The following is an 18,230-nucleotide window of genomic DNA, read 5'->3' as shown; positions in this document are numbered from 1 at the left end:
GATTGATAGCAGGAAAGGGCTTCTGTCTATATTATTACAAAACTACAGACGTATCAGCAAAAGTGGGCACGTCACCAAGGCAACAAATGGATCGGCACAGAGCTGCCGCTATTATCCTGATGAAAAAGGCTCTTGAAGCAATATGGACTCGTCGCATAATAAATAAATAAATGGCACAATGGAACAAGGGATCCCCCCCTGCCCCCTTCCTGGCCGGGAGAAGAAGAAGAATGTACACTCATCCCCCCCGGCTGCCGGTCATCTGCGGTCTGCAGGCTCGGACAGCCTGTGTATATATAATATAAAATTTTATTTATATATATATATATATATATATATATATATATATATATATATATATATATATATACACACACACACTTTCCTGGTAAAAGGTTTAATTTGTATTTTTTTTTTAATTTTAGAGAGGATCAATTTAATATATTCAATAATTTATTACATTTCCATTCCCTTAGCTGCTTTCATGCAATTCATTCAAGCAATGAAATACACCCCCTTATGTTATACATTGTTGGCGGGTTTAGATAAAAGGTATTTGGCCAGAATAATACATACATTATAATAATACACATACGGTATAATAATAATAATACACATACGGTATAATAATAATAATACACATATGGTATAATAACAATAATACACATATGGTATAATAATAATAATACATATACGGTATAATAATAATACTACACATACGGTATAATAATAACACACATACGGTATAATATACATACACGGTATAATAATAATACATATACGGTATAATAATAATACATATACGGTATAATAATAATACATATACGGTATAATAATAATACACATACGGTATAATAATAATAATACATATATGGTATAATACTACATATACGGCATAATAATAATACATATACGGTATAATAATATACATATACGGTATAATATACATACTGTATAATAATACATATATGGTATAATAATAATACACATACGTATAATACACATACGGTATAATAATAATACATATACGGTATAATAATAATACTACACATACGGTATAATAATAACACACATACGGTATAATAATAATACACATAGGGTATAATAATAACACACATACGGTATAATAATAATACACATAGGGTATAATAATATACACATACGGTATAATATACATACACGGTATAATATACATATACGGTATAATAATAATACACATACGGTATAATAATACATATATGGTATAATACTACACATACGGTATAATAATACATATATGGTATAATAATACACATACGGTATAATAATAATAATACATATACGGTATAATAATATACATATACGGTATAATAATAATACATATACGGTATAATAATAATACATATACGGTATAATAATAATAATACATATACGGTATAATAATAATAATACACATACGGTATAATAATAATAATACACATACGGTATAATAATAATATACGGTATAATAATACATATACGGTATAATAATAATAATACATATACGGTATATGTAAATGCATTCAACCTTTCACACGTATTCCCTTCCTTATTAATGTAACGGGTAACGCGGGCGTTACCATTCAATACAATGTGCTGCGATATAACAAATTGTTACCCGCATAAAACAGCCGCTGGGAGACGGCGCTTACGGGAGACGCAATCCGAGCGCCCGCAGCTCCTTATTGGTCGGCGCTGTGACATAAACGTTAGAACCCCCTCGGCCTTCAATCTGCAGTACTGCTCCCCCCCAATGCCGTACATAAGACATGCTAACGCCACGGCAGGGCTGCGCAGCGCACACGAGGGGCAATCATGAACACCCTGCATCCATGTTTGTTATTCCCGTGTCGGCACTGCAGTAACAAAATGCAAATCACGGGGGAAAAACGGCACAGCAGACATTTTCCCCGGGATTTGTCCGTGCGCAGTAGTGCCGTCTCCGGGAACATGACGCAGGCGCCTTATTACCGGAGACCTGCGCATGCACGGTAGACTTGCACAATGCCAAATTCTACTGCGCTACAGAGAGGAGGGGGCCCAGCACAGAATAGCCTGCACAGGGGCCCCCTCCTCTCTTAAACCGCCCCTACCCCACATGGATGTACAGATGTGTCCACATCTTACCTACAAGTCGCGTTAACCACAGTGACTCTGCAGCGCCAAGCAACCTTCCATGCGATATTTTACCTTCATAATGTCTTATTGGCATAATGACGTGAACCGGACGCACACGCAGCTTCCGCTGAGTACAATGATGCGCGGCATTGCCTATGTTCTGTGCGCCGCAGCATGCGAAACGCTACGTTACAGCATCAGCGGCCATGACACGGAGCTTTCGCACGCAGACACGGCCGCACTTTGTCATTAAGACGCATTTGAAGGTAAAATGTTGCACGAAAAGACGCTCCGCGCGACTGGGAGAGCTGTCTAACGCGCAGGGAAGAGGAGGACACGTGTAGCATCTGTCCAAGCCTTGCACATCTCTATAATAACCGCCTGGACAGAGACCACAGAATAAACAGTCACAGGGTATGGCGGCCTGCGCTAAGCTACATATTAAGAGTACGCAACAACATATCACAGTTATTTTCTATTTATATTGGACAAATGGAAACATGATCAGATGCGCACGCCGTTCTCCTACACAAGCATTAGTGAAGTGCGCCTAGTGCCCACACAGACAGCAAGTGCTTAGGCGGAGAGGACAGTCGGGAAACGCCGCCGCGCAGTCAGCAGGGCCCAGTGACATCACACTAATGCACCATGCAACGCAGGTCAGGAGAAAAAGGCGTAAGCTACGTTCTCAGGAACATTTGCCTCAACCAACAAGATGGCCGCCACCACCTGTGTGTAGGTGACAGGAGCTCTAGAACTCATCTTAGTACATGTTTAGCATCAGTCACAATACAAGGGATTGTGATCGTGATGGGGAAGGGGAGGGTGTGTGGGGGGTGTCACATTACTGGGGTCTTGGCCGTGACTAAATATGAGGATAAAACTACGTACATATACCACAGATGAACGCGCTTGTAAACACCATCACAGTATGGAAGACCCTTCCATAGATTTCTGCAAAAACAGCAAAAAGCAAAAGTCCTACCCTCCGCGGTGAGTGAAAATTGTTGCAGGTCTTGTGGTCTATGTAGTGCAGCGTTGTAGCACGGCGGATGGGAAGCCATCCAGCAATAGAGGCACAACCTCAGCTCCCAGCAATTACCGGGCGCTCCTTATACATAGGGACTTGTAGCGGCCAGGGCACGGAATAACCTGCTAGCGGCCAGATACAGGTTGCAGGGCTCCGCGCTGTGTACTGGGGGGGGGGGGGGGGGTACTTGCAGCCAGCACTTGTGCCCCATCTGTGTTCCCTGTGTGCAGGCTATAGAAATGTAAATCAGGTCGATTTGAGGAACAGCTGATGGGTGCGCTAATTAAATCACTTTGCTGCTGCTTTTGTTCCTGCGGTTCTAATACATTTTAACTGCGTGCAGACAAAATACTTCAAGGACGAACGTCTAATTACTGTGATGGTAAAAATGATACCTACGTGATTGAGTTCTGAAGCCACAAGTGTCTATATGGCAGGGTAAATTGAATAAGTATAGATGGGAAAATGACGGAGCAGGGACCTGGAACCGACCTCTTTAATGAACCTGCGATTTGTTCTTGCACAGAAGTCATTCATCTCAGGATAATTAATGCTCTCACCGAGTATCGGCGACTCACACAACACAAACTATACGCCGTGCTCGGCCCACGGCTGGAATACTTCTGCAATGTACTGTAAACTTACATCCTAAAAAAGGACGACTTCTAACATGTGTTAGGCGTATAAACATAAGGCCACATTTACTTAATGAGTTGCATGACGGCGTATTAAGTCGTTAAACAGTGTAATACCAGTATTCAAACAGCAGATGGCGTCTTATTAATACTGTGCCTGTGTTAAACAATGGACGTCTGGGCTACACAGAGAGAAATACGCTTTCTGCTACAGTATTGCAGAGCTATGAACAGCGACCTAGCCGACAGCGTACAACAAACTGTGGCCTACCAGCGCAACAAACGCATGCCGTCATTTCTCCGGTGTTAAATATTGCAGATTGCTCACTGACAAATACACAATTTAGGAAAACGAAAACTCTGCTCAAACTGGCAGGACAGGGACAGAGCCGTATACAACCACAGACAGGAGCATCACACACAGCCTAAATATATCAGCAGCCCCTGTGCCCTTTTCACTAAGATAGAGGATGTGAAGTGCTCAGTATAAAATAACAGTAAGCTAGCCGATAAACGCAGCTCCCTACAGCGTTATCCCTGCGCTCACCAACCAATAACCTGTCTGTAGGCACAGGAAGCAGGGAGGCCAATTAGTAGAACCATTGGCCCTTGTGCATATACAGAGAGGGGTCTTGCACCCAGGCTCCTCCCCCTGCCTGCATGCTGCGGGGACTGACTGGACATTGGGGGCCACACACAGTGTAAGATCTCCCTCTATCCTCACCCCCAACTCCTATAATTTAAAGCTGCCTGCCCGACTGGAGGGGGGGGGGGTGGACACTGCTGCCTGCCCGACTGGAGGGGGGACACACCGCTGCCTGCCCGACTGGAGGGGGGGGGGGGGGGGGACACCGCTGCCTGCCCGACTGGAGGGGGGGGGGGGGACACACCGCTGCCTGCCCGACTGGAGGGGGGGGGACACCGCTGCCTGCCCGACTGGAGGGGGGGGGGGGGACACCGCTGCCTGCCCGACTGGAGGGGGGGGGGACACACACACCGCTGCCTGCCCGACTGGAGGGGGGGGACACACCGCTGCCTGCCCGACTGGAGGGGGGGGGGACACACACACACCGCTGCCTGCCCGACTGGAGGGGGGACCGCTGCCTGCCCGACTGGAGGGGGGGGGACCGCTGCCTGCCCGACTGGAGGGGGGGGGACCGCTGCCTGCCCGACTGGAGGGGGGGGGACCGCTGCCTGCCCGACTGGAGGGAGGGGGGGGGGACCGCTGCCTGCCCGACTGGAGGGGGGACACACCGCTGCCTGCCCGACTGGAGGGGGGGGGGGGGGGGACACCGCTGCCTGCCCGACTGGAGGGGGGACGGACGGACACCGCTGCCTGCCCGACTGGAGGGGGACCGCTGCCTGCCCGACTGGAGGGGGACCGCTGCCTGCCCGACTGGAGGGGGGGGGGACGACACCGCTGCCTGCCCGACTGGAGGGGGGGGGGGGGGGGACACCGCTGCCTGCCCGACTGGAGGGGGGGGGGGGGGGACACCGCTGCCTGCCCGACTGGAGGGGGGGGGGGGGACACCGCTGCCTGCCCGACTGGAGGGGGGGGGGGGGGACACCGCTGCCTGCCCGACTGGAGGGGGGGGGGGGGGACACCGCTGCCTGCCCGACTGGAGGGGGGGGGGGGGACACACACCGCTGCCTGCCCGACTGGAGGGGGGACGGACGGACACCGCTGCCTGCCCGACTGGAGGGGGGGGGGACGGACACCGCTGCCTGCCCGACTGGAGGGGGGACGGACGGACACCGCTGCCTGCCCGACTGGAGGGGGGGACGGACGGACACCGCTGCCTGCCCGACTGGAGGGGGGACGGACGGACACCGCTGCCTGCCCGACTGGAGGGGGGACGGACGGACACCGCTGCCTGCCCGACTGGAGGGGGGGACGGACGGGACACCGCTGCCTGCCCGACTGGAGGGGGGACGGACGGACACCGCTGCCTGCCCGACTGGAGGGGGGGACGGACGGACACCGCTGCCTGCCCGACTGGAGGGGGGACGGACGGACACCGCTGCCTGCCCGACTGGAGGGGGGACGGACGGACACCGCTGCCTGCCCGACTGGAGGGGGGACGGACGGACACCGCTGCCTGCCCGACTGGAGGGGGGACGGACGGACACCGCTGCCTGCCCGACTGGAGGGGGGACGGACGGACACCGCTGCCTGCCCGACTGGAGGGGGGACGGACGGACACCGCTGCCTGCCCGACTGGAGGGGGGACGGACGGACACCGCTGCCTGCCCGACTGGAGGGAGGGGGACCGCTGCCTGCCCGACTGGAGGGAGGGGGACCGCTGCCTGCCCGACTGGAGGGGGACCGCTGCCTGCCCGACTGGAGGGGGGGGGGGACACCGCTGCCTGCCCGACTGGAGGGGGGGGGGGGGACACCGCTGCCTGCCCGACTGGAGGGGGGGACACACCGCTGCCTGCCCGACTGGAGGGGGGGGGGACACCGCTGCCTGCCCGACTGGAGGGGGGGGGGACACCGCTGCCTGCCCGACTGGAGGGGGGGGGGACACCGCTGCCTGCCCGACTGGAGGGGGGGGTACACACACCGCTGCCTGCCCGACTGGAGGGGGGGGGATACCGATGCCTGCCCGACTGGAGGGGGGGGGGGGACGGACACCGCTGCCTGCCCGACTGGAGGGGGGGGGGGGGGGACACACCGCTGCCTGCCCGACTGGAGGGGGGGGGGGGGGGGACACCGCTGCCTGCCCGACTGGAGGGGGGGGGGGACGGACACCGCTGCCTGCCCGACTGGAGGGGGGGGGGACGGACACCGCTGCCTGCCCGACTGGAGGGGGGGGGGGGACACCGCTGCCTGCCCGACTGGAGGGGGGGGGGGGGACACCGCTGCCTGCCCGACTGGAGGGGGGGGGGGGACACCGCTGCCTGCCCGACTGGAGGGGGGGGGGGACACCGCTGCCTGCCCGACTGGAGGGGGGGGGGGACACCGCTGCCTGCCCGACTGGAGGGGGGGGGGACACCGCTGCCTGCCCGACTGGAGGGGGGGGGGGACACCGCTGCCTGCCCGACTGGAGGGGGGGGGGGACACCGCTGCCTGCCCGACTGGAGGGGGGGGGGACACCGCTGCCTGCCCGACTGGAGGGGGGGGGACCGCTGCCTGCCCGACTGGAGGGGGGGACCGCTGCCTGCCCCGTCTCAATCACTGTAAGAGAGCTCAGGCTACGCTGTAGAGGCCCAGCTGCGAGTCCAGGCACGTGGTTTCAGATTCTGCTGCGGGTCCAGGAAGAGCTGCAGCTGCCTGATCCTTAAAATACAAATAAGATCAGGATACGTAAATGCCGGGGGCCCAGAGAAAACAGGAGCAGGGGCGGCGGAATGGAGCCTATAATGCTTATACCCAACCCCCTCCCACCTAAGTTCTTATATAGAACGACCCAAAACTAAAAAAAAAACAAACAAAAAAAAAACCGGTAACACTGAAGTATAGAGATAAAACGAACAAAGCTGCTCCTGCAACAAGCTGAAGCGGATGCCCACAGTACAGACACAAAGAGCAGACTGATGCCCCTCAGCTAATGGAGCAAGTGTTTGATGCCCCGACTCCTGACAGCACACACTACACCCCATGGCGAGCAGCACGGTCACGCAGCAGGTCATTCCTCCATGGCGAGCAGCACGGTCATGCACCGGGTCATTCCTCCATGGCGAGCAGCACGGTCATGCACCGGGTCATTCCTCCATGGCGAGCAGCACGGTCACGCACCAGGTCATTCCTCCATGGCGAGCAGCGCGGTCACGCACCAGGTCATTCCTCCATGGCGAGCAGCGCGGTCACGCACCAGGTCATTCCTCCATGGCGAGCAGCGCGGTCACGCACCAGGCCATTCCTCCATGGCGAGCAGCGCGGTCATGCACCAGGTCATTCCTCCATGGCGAGCAGCACGGTCATGCACCAGGTCATTCCTCCATGGCGAGCAGCACGGTCATGCACCGGGTAATTCCTCCATGGCGAGCAGCACGGTCACGCACCGGGTCATTCCTCCATGGCGAGCAGCACGGTCACGCACCGGGTCATTCCTCCATGGCGAGCAGCACGGTCACGCACCGGGTCATTCCTCCATGGCGAGCAGCGCCGTCACGCACCAGGTCATTCCTCCATGGCGAGCAGCGCGGTCACGCACCAGGTCATTCCTCCATGGCGAGCAGCACGGTCACGCACCAGGTCATTCCTCCATGGCGAACAGCACGGTCACGCACCAGGTCATTCCTCCATGGCGAGCAGCACGGTCACGCACCAGGTCATTCCTCCATGGCGAGCAGCACGGTCACGCACCAGGTCATTCCTCCATGGGGAGCAGCACGGTCATGCACCAGGTCATTCCTCCAGCAGGCACAGAGGAGGACACCGCTATATAAAATTTAAGGCAGGGGTGCCAGGGACTCCTGCAATTTTTCAAATCACCCCCCCCCCCCCCCAATAGAAAACAAACCAAAACAGCTAAAAAAAAAAAACCACCCAAAACTTGGAATCTAATCCCCACGCAGAGCAATAGACGCCATACTTGTTTGGACACCAATTTATCTGGCAATGCGAATGGATCATTTATATAAGTTCGGCGTTATAGCAACAATGTCCACTAATAATATGAGATATGGTAAGAACTTACCCTTGTTATCTCTAATTCTACGAAGTCCATAGGGTTCCACAGGATACCTTGGGGTATAGGTGTGACGTCAGTCGCAGGGCACCAAAGAGTTAAGCTTTCAGCCTCCCAGGATGCACTAGGTCCCCCTCCTATACCCCGCCCCCGAGCCAAGGCACCTCAGTTAGTTACCAAGCCATAGGCCGGAGGAGGAGAAGGAAGAGAGAGAACAAAGATCTGGACACATACAAGAATCACATTCTCACCAGAGGGAGACGGAAAACCGGTGACCAGCGCAAAGCCCATCTGCAGCACAGGTGCGACAGGGCGGGAGTCCTGTGGAACCCTATGGACTTCGTAGAAATAGAGATAACAAGGGTAAGTTCTTACCATATCTCATATTTTCTACTTCAGGGTCCATAGGGTATCCACAGGATACCTTGGGGATGTCCCAAAGCAGTATCCTTTAAGGGTGGGGACGCTCCAGTGCAGAAAGGAGAATCCGCCGCCCGAAGGAAGCATCCTGAGAGGCGAAGGTGTCAAACCTGTAATACCTCACGAAGGTATGGACAGAGGACCACGTAGCAGCCTTGCAGATCTGGACTGCAGAGGCACCACGTCGAGCTGCCCACGAAGGACCCACAGACCTAGTGGAATGAGTCTTCAGAGAAGGAGGAACCGGTAGGCCTTCATGAAGATAAGCTTCAGAAATAGCCATACGGATCCAGGCTGCCAAAGTTTGCTTTGAAGCAGGCCAACCCTTTTTACGGAAGCCATAGAGGACAAACAAAGCGTCCGACTTCCTAAACGAAGAAGTGCGGTCAACATAAGTCCTTAAGGCCCGCACAACATCCAAAGAGGCCTCACCCACGGAAAGACCCGGTGAGTTAAAGGCCGGAACAACGATTTCCTCGTTAACATGAAACTGGGAAACAACTTTGGGAAGAAACTCGGGCCGAGTGCGGAGTACTGCCCTGTTCCTATGAAAACAGTCTTAGCCGTTAGCCATTTAAGATCCACTGATCCCAGTGGTTCAAACGGCGGTCCTTGGAGAGCCCTCAGGACCACAGCCAAATCCCAAGGCGCCACAGGTGGAACAAAGGGCGGCTGAATGCGGACAACACCTTGCATAAAGGTGCGCACATCCGGGATTGTAGCAATCCTACGGTGAAACCAGACAGGGCCGAAACCTGTACCTTCAAAGAAGCAAGGCGAAGCCCATGATCTAGTCCCGCTTGCAGGAAGGCGAGAATCCGAGACAGACGAAACTCCCGCGGTGCATAACCTCTCGGTCGACACAACTGGAAGAACGTATGCCACACGCGATGGTATATCCTCGCGGAAGACGGTTTCCGAGCTCGCAACATGGTACGCACCACAGAGCTGGAAAACCCCCGGGACCTCAGCATGGCCGTCTGAACAGCCACGCCGTCAAAGACAGCCGAGTCAGGTCCGGGTGACGACAAGGACCCTGAGACAGGAGGTCCGGTCGTAGCGGCAACCGCAGAGGTCTGTCCACGGACAGACCCTGAAGGTCTGAGAACCAGTGCCGTCTGGGCCACGCGGGAGCTATCAACAGGAGCGTCCCTCCTTCCTGTTTGAATTTCCGGATTACCCGTGGAAGGAGGGAGACCGGAGGGAACAGGTATGCGAACCGGAACGTCCACCGGACGGACAGAGCATCCACCAGAGACGCCCCTTCGTCTCTTGTGCGAGACCCGTACACCGGCAACTTGTTGTTGTGCCGGGACGCCATGAGGTCGATCTTTGGAAGACCCCATCTGTCCACCAGTACTTGAAAAACGTCCGGGTGCAGGGACCATTCCCCCGGATGAACGTCCTGGCGACTTAGAAAGTCCGCCTCCCAATTGAGCACTCCCGGGATGAAGACCGCTGATATGGCCGGAAGATTGCGCTCCGCCCAAACCAGGATCCGAGACACCTCTACGAGAGCCGCCCGGCTTCGGGTTCCTCCTTGCCTGTTTATGTAGGCCATGGTGGTAGCATTGTCCGACTGGACCTGTACCGGGTGACCCTGGAGAAACCGATGTGCCTGCTGGAGAGCATTGAAGACCGCACGGAGTTCCAAGATATTGATTGGAAGCTCCACTTCTGTCGGCATCCACCTGCCCTGGAACAGATGTGGACCCGAAACTGCTCCCCAGCCCCGAAGACTGGCGTCCGTTGTCAACAGGACCCAATTTGGAACCCAGAACGGACGCCCCTCGCTGAGGTGGGTCTGTAACCACCAAGCAAGGGACAGGCGAACCTCCGGGGTGAACACAATCGTCTGGGACTTCAGAGACTGAGGCAGCCCGTTCCACTTTGATAGGATCAGGTGCTGCAGAGGTCTGGAGTGAAACTGGGCATATTCCACCATGTTGAACACAGACACCATGGAGCCCAGTAACCTCATCGCCGAGTGTAGATACACCCGGCGGCTGTGCAGACAACTGCGCACCCTTGACTGTAAAGCAGAGATCTTTTCCTCCGTCACGAAGATCTTTTGCTGTCCCGAGTCCAATAAGGCTCCAAGATGCAGAATCCTCCGAGACGGGATTAGAGTGGACTTCTGCAAGTTTATTAGCCAGCCGTGCCGTTGCAGCAGGGCAATGGTCAGGTCCAAGTGGCGTAACAGGAGCTCTGGAGATCCCTCCACCAATAACAGGTCGTCCAAATACGGCAACATGCGGACTCCCTGCAGCCGCAGAGAAGCCGCCATGACCGCCATCACCTTGGTGAAAACACGTGGTGCTGTCGCCAGGCCAAAAGGTAACGCCCGAAACTGGAAGTGGTCGCTGTGGATTGCAAACCTGAGGAACTGTTGATGACGCAAAAGAATAGGGACATGCAGGTAAGCGTCCTGTATGTCCAATTACACCATGTAGTCCCCAGGTTCCAGTGCCAGAATGATGGACCGTAGGGTCTCCATCCGAAACTTCGGTACCCGCAAAGACTTGTTGAGTGCTTTGAGGTTGAGAATCGGACGATACGACCCATTGGGTTTCTGTACCAAAAAAAGATTTGAATAGAAACCCTGGCCCCTCTGGGAGAATGGAACAGGCACTATAACTCCAGCCTGGAGCATAGTGTGCAATACCTTCCGCAGCTCCGTAGCCTTGTTCCGGTCTGATGGTAGACCCGTGGTGAAGAATCGAGCCGGGGGTCTGTGCCGGAAGGAGAGGGCGTACTCGTGGGAGACCACCTCCAGAACCCAAGGGTCTGTCGTAGTGACCGACCAACACTGGGCGAACTGCAGCAGGCGGCCTCCCACCCTGGGTTCCCCCAAAGGGAGGCCCGGACCGTCAGGCCGCAGGCTTGTCATCTGGCTTGGGGGCCGGACGTCTGGTACTCCATGCCTGCTTCCGGGGCTTGACCGATTTCCTAGGGCCAGCCTGACGAGGAAACGACTGTGGTTTGGGCCTGCCCTGGGCCCTAGATGACCGAAAGGACGATGGTCCAGAACCAGAAGGAGCAGCGGCCGACGGGAGACAAGCCGATTTGGCTGCCGCCAGCGTGGCCACAATCTTATCCAGATCCGGACCGAAGAGAACTTCTCCGGTAAACGGCAATGCTTCCAGACCCTTCTTGGAATCTGCGTCCGCCTTCCAGGATCGCAGCCACAAGGTGCGACGAGCAGCTACCGCTGCTGAAGAAATTCTAGACACCAGAGTACTAATGTCTAGAGCCGCCTCGTTGATGTAGGTGGCCGAATCACGGAGATAGCCAATCAACTCCGCCTGTTCGGCCGGACAGTCGGAATCAAAAGAAGCCTCTAATGAATCCGCCCAGCGCTCCATCGCTCTGGCAACCCAGCAAATGGCCATAGCCGGCCGTGCTGCCCCCCCTCCCGCAAGGGAATAAGCGGACTTCAGGCAGATTTCCACCTTGCGGTCCGTAGCATCCTTAAGGGAGGACATGGATGGCATCGGCAACGTGGCACTACGGACAAGACGGGTCACGTGAGAATCCACCTGTGGAGGGGATTCCCACTTAGCAAAATAATTATCCGCGAACGGATAAGCTACCGCCAGGCGTCGCTGCGGCTGGTATCTTTTGCCAGGCTGTTTCCACGCCTCCTCCAAATGGTCCACCAACTGACCCGAAAGAGGAAAGACTGTGGCATCGCCCTTCACGTCTTCGAAAAAGGCATACTTAGACTTAGCCGCTGGGGGAACTTCGTCCTCAATCACCAAGGCTGTGCGGACCGCCCGAATAAGTCCAGGAATATATACTTTGGACTTAGCATCAGCGTCCTTAGTATGGAGAGGTTCCTGATCGTAAGGATCCAGAATCTCCCCATCATCAGACGTCCCTTCGTCATCCTCATAAGGAGCGGACAGAGACGCCACCGGCCGTTTATGAGGCCGCATCACAGACTCCCCTTGCAACACATCCGACAAGTGCTGTACAGAACTCGTCAGGGAGTTAACCCACGCTGGCTCCTGAGAGACCGGGAGCGAGGAAATAGGGACACTGTGGGGTACCACCAATTGTTGTGGGAAACCCTGCATGGGTGACGACACCACAGACTGCTGGGACAAACCCATCGGAGTAAACGCGGGCTGCGGAGCTAACTGGCCCACTAAAGCTGTTAGCGCCTGAACGAAACAAGCCCAGGGCGGCTCCTGTACCGGTGCTGTAACCGTAAGAGGCCGCGCCATGGACAAACACTGCCGGCAAAGGCCCTCCGCGCTACCCTCCCCCTCCGCTAACGGTACTTTACACGTGGTACACTGTAGCCGGAGGGGAAAATCACTTTCAGACATGATGGCACCACGTATGTGACCCCTCTCACCAATTATATATTAAATAGGCGAGAGACCACCCTGCAGCACCGCACCGCAAGGGCTTAGCAGAAAGGACAGGGACAGTAATAAAGCTGACAGTTAGAAGAAAAGTTACAGGCAGCAGCGCTAGCACAGTCACATACAATGCAAAGAAAATCAATTCCTGCACTAACAGCGCTGATCACTCAACTACACAGACACAGGGCCTGGTAGGACACAGCGCTGCATACACAGACCTGACCACAGCGGAGGAGAGGTATGCGGGGGGACCCAGACCACGATGCTTCCAATGCAGGCTTCCAGCAGCGTTCACCATGCTTCTGAAAAGATGGCCGCCGAGGAGCAGAGAGAAGGCTGGCCTGGGGGAGGAGCGCTGACACAGGGCCAGTCAGCACAGCGCAGAGAGGGCTGTGTGCAGCGGGGGAGGCGCCGGCTGTGAGACAGGGAAGGCGCGCTCCCCTGGCATGCATTTAACCCCTGGGACGCTGCAGCGCTACCGCTCTGCTGCGGTCCACTGTCCCAGGGGGTAGTGGAAGCGCAGGTTGGTCGCCTGGCTCCACGCTGCAGCCAGTCCCCAGGGAGCCCCCTGCCTGGGGACTTAGGACCATGTGATTAGCGGGGACCCACCGCGGGACCCCGCTGCTTACCTCTGTCCCCCTTGAATCCGGCCATGGTCCGGAACATCTGGGGTCACCGCTAGCTGTGACCCCAGATGCCCACCAGCATCCCCGGATCAGTACCGGCGGGGTGTAGGGAAGACAGCATGGACGTCAGGACTGACTGTCCATGCTGTTCATCCAGATGTGCAGCCACAGCTGCATGAAGAAAAAGCTTCAGGGGCTCTTCTAGCCCCCACTCCAACAGGTGCACCCGACTCCGGCCGGGCACCAAACTAAACTGAGGTGCCTTGGCTCTGGGGCGGGGTATAGGAGGGGGACCTAGTGCATCCTGGGAGGCTGAAAGCTTAACTCTTTGGTGCCCTGCGACTGACGTCACACCTATACCCCAAGGTATCCTGTGGATACCCTATGGACCCTGAAGTAGAAAAGTAAATACAATCTTATAGGCTCTTTCTGCAGACAAAAGTGCAAAGTTAGAGACCCACAAACTTACATGTCTTCTACAGTAATATCCTTTAGGATCTGACAGTAGTCCACATTCCACACCGCCTGGTCGTCCCAGACCTTAGAGGACAGCAGGATGGCTCCCAGTACGATCCTTTTCCAGTTACTGGGGCAAATATCGAGCTCCGCATAAGTCAGGAGCCTTTCCAGGTAAACCTGTGAGTGGAGACGAGAGGTCAATGGAGCCTCTGATTCAGTAACAAATGGCCACTGGGTGCTCCATGAAACAACAACAAATGTTCTAACTTTAGCGATAACGTGCACACAAAGGTGTAACATAGTAATACGGCGATGGGTTTCTAAGTTACAGAATATATGCAACAAAAATTTTTATCAATTACAGTAATTACAGTACAAGCAGGAGACTGAGCTGTTCCTGTCTGTAAGACAACAGTGACCTCTAATGGTGAAATAGTAGAATGACGGTCTCAAACTTCCAAAACTGCATACAGACTAAAATATAGGGAATGCTAATTCACCAACATAAAAAATAAAAAAGGAAATTACGTCTATGAGTAACATTGATTTTCAAATAAAGGTAGTTACCTGAGTTATAAAAAATAATTCACCCATTTTGGCATTTTATTTACACAGAATATATATAATTATAGCACAGAATCAAATTGATTTATTAAACAATTCTTACCACTGATCAACAGACAAATTAACCCCCCCCCCCCCAGCTCCAAAAGTGCTCTAAAGATTTTTCTTAATTAAAAATAAAGCTAATTACAGAACTATTTATGCCAGTGGGTTGTCTTGAAAATTAACACTTCATTGGAGTATACCTGTTTACATTTAAAATAGCTTCAATTTCATTTTTTAAAGTAAATACACCTGTCTATGAAGTCATACATTTGTTTAGTGTTTTGCCAAACAAGAGCTTCATCATGAAGGTTAAAGAACATAATTAAAAAAAAAAAATCAATCTGAGAAAATGTTACTGAAATTCAGACAGATCTGCACTTGATGCCAAGATAGCAAAGAGAATTCCCTTAGAGATTGGCAAAACCCCATGCGACAAGTGGAATTAAATTTCATGGTCAGAACAAGACAAGTTCGCAGTAAGGCAGGGTTTCGCAAACTCTGCCATCAGTGCGTGTTTTCAAGGGATCCTCAGGAATAAGAGTTCCACCTGTAGATGTTTGCGTTAGCCAATTAATACCTGTGCTCCAGCTAGATGATCCAGAAAACATGCAAAGTTAGGGTTCCCTGAGGACCAGGTTTGAGAAACACTGACAAACTCTTTCAGACGGAGTGGAGACCCGGGTCAACCTGGCAATAACCCGGGTTACAGAGGTAGTCTGAAAGGGCTATTACTGTGAACCTTAGAGAGCAGAGCGTAATGTAATGTACTATAGAAGAGAAATCTGATGAGCATGATATTACATTACCCTATGTGTAACCGCCACAATACTTACTAAAGTGACAATTGCGCACTCTGCAGTGAGCTGGGCAGCGCTGAAGAGAGTGCGTACAAATCGGTAGATGTGCTTATGCTCCGGGTCGTGTTTACAGTACTCGTCGGTCACCTCCTCGCGCTGCAAGACACAAACAGTTTGAGGTCACATTTGCCGCAGGATCCACGCCGCGTCATGGACACATTAAGGCTTTTCTCAGAGCGCTCAGAAACATCAGTATAAAAAGTTTAGTATAAAACCAAATTCAAATACACCATGAAAACCCCCAGCGATAAGCTACAGGCGATATATTATGTCTGTGTGTACTGTAACTTATTTCTGAGATTAAGGGCGCTGTGTGGCCCTTCTGAAGGTTAGGTCACCCAATGCTGCCCCTGAACTAAATCTGGCTATTCACGGTAATAAGACATTTACTGCCCGAATGTATAACAAAATGCATAAAGGGAAGGATCCTGCCCCCGCCACCCGGAAGTTATCGCATTAGCGGACCCTGCACCACTATATTGGGACATCCGGTGCTCTATTGCGTATGTGCAGCAGCTAGTGACGGGGACGCTCTCCAGATACATTTTGCAAAGTGTAGCCCATAGGATACAGCAGATGGCGTAGGCTGCGGGGACCAGACCCCGGAATACTTGGCAACGCTGACAGCTTCGCAACCCCAATAAGAAACCATGGGGGATGCGTCTGCTGTGGAAATGGAGGAACCGCAGCAGGTTTCGGAGATCACTGCTGCGGTCCCGCCTTCATACATACGGCTAATGTTGTAACAGATGTAATCGTTTAATGTTACTGTTATCTTTGATTTATTTGGTGCCGCCAAGAGTCCGCACCAGCGTAGAGAGGAAAAGTACAATACAATATATCAGACAGACAGCACACAGGGGGGAAACCTACAATACAATATATCAGACAGACAGCACACAGGGGAAACCTACAATACAATATATCAGACAGCACACAGGGGAAACCTACAATACAATATATCAGACAGCACACAGGGGGGAAACCTACAATACAATATATCAGACAGCACACAGGGGGGAAACCTACAATACAATATATCAGACAGCACACAGGGGGGAAACCTACAATACAATATATCAGACAGCACACAGGGGGGAAACCTACAATACAATATATCAGACAGCACACAGGGGGGAAACCTACAATACAATATATCAGACAGCACACAGGGGGGAAACCTACAATACAATATATCAGACAGCACACAGGGGGGAAATTTACAATACAATATATCAGACAGACAGCACACAGGGGGGAACCTACAATACAATATATCAGACAGACAGCACACAGGGGAAACCTACAATACAATATATCAGACAGACAGCACACAGGGGAAACCTACAATACAATATATCAGACAGACAGCACACAGGGGAAACCTACAATACAATATATCATATAGACAGCACACAGGGGAAACCTACAATACAATATATCAGACAGCACACAGGGGGAAATCTACAATACTATATATCAGACAGCACACAGGGGGGAAATCTACAATACAATATATCAGACAGCACACAGGGGGGAAATCTACAATACTATATATCAGACAGCACACAGGGGGGAAATCTACAATACAATATATCAGACAGACAGCACACAGGGGGGAAACCTACAATACAATATATCAGACAGCACACAGGGGGAAATCTACAATACTATATATCAGACAGCACACAGGGGGGAAATCTACAATACAATATATCAGACAGCACACAGGGGAAACCTACAATACAATATATCAGACAGACAGCACACAGGGGAAACCTACAATACAATATATCAGACAGCACACAGGGGAAACCTACAATACAATATATCAGACAGCACACAGGGGGGAAATCTACAATACAATATATCAGACAGCACACAGGGGAAACCTACAATACAATATATCAGACAGACAGCACACAGGGGGGAAACCTACAATACAATATTTCTACTTCAGGGTCCATAGGGGGTCCACAGGGTTGACCTTGGGGTATAGCTGGATCTGGATCCATGGGCACCACGCAGTTAAAGCTTTAGCTGCTCCCAGGATGCACTTGGGTCCGTCCTCCTCTATACCCCGCCCCCGGCCACAGCACCTCAGTTTGAGTTGGTGCCCGGCCGGAGTCGGGTCACCTGCGCAGGGGGGCTGCAGGAGCAGCCCCCAAAAGCTTTCTATTTTTTGAAAAAAAAAAAAAAAAAAAAAAAAAAAGAGCCTGTTAGATTTTTATTTTAAAACAGAGGCTCTAGTGTGGCAGCGACGGGCTGTCTATGCAGACGCCCACGCTGCCGCTCTCCTTCCCCGCTGGCGCCGCGACGCCAGTACTGCACTGGGGATCGCGGCGGGAGGCCAGAGTCCGTACTAGCCGGACTCTGGGTCCCTCCCTGGACTGCTGCCGGAGTCGCCGGGGACAAGGTAAGCTGCGAGTCGCCGATTAGCGGCGGCTCGCG

At 52.9% G+C, this 18,230-nt stretch overlaps 1 protein-coding gene across 1 annotated transcript in view; it reads right to left on the bottom strand.

Moving 5' to 3' along the window:
* The window catches only part of CCNYL1 (cyclin Y like 1), a 72,123-nt gene that overhangs the window by 6,302 nt on the left and 47,591 nt on the right, over positions 1-18,230 (bottom strand). Inside the window, exons 7-8 of the mRNA XM_088459094.1 lie at positions 15,756-15,875; positions 14,324-14,490 (exon numbers count right to left, since the gene is read on the bottom strand). Of these exons, the coding sequence (XP_088315220.1) occupies positions 14,324-14,490; positions 15,756-15,875 (287 nt within the window). The remainder of the gene's footprint in view (positions 1-14,323; positions 14,491-15,755; positions 15,876-18,230) is intronic.

Source organism: Taudactylus pleione, unplaced genomic scaffold (assembly GCF_031769625.1).
Source record: "Taudactylus pleione unplaced genomic scaffold, aTauple2 ptg000896l, whole genome shotgun sequence".
NCBI lineage: Eukaryota > Metazoa > Chordata > Amphibia > Anura > Myobatrachidae > Taudactylus > Taudactylus pleione.
Note: the sequence above shows the minus strand (reverse complement) of the source record. Positions and strands in the feature narration are given on the sequence as shown.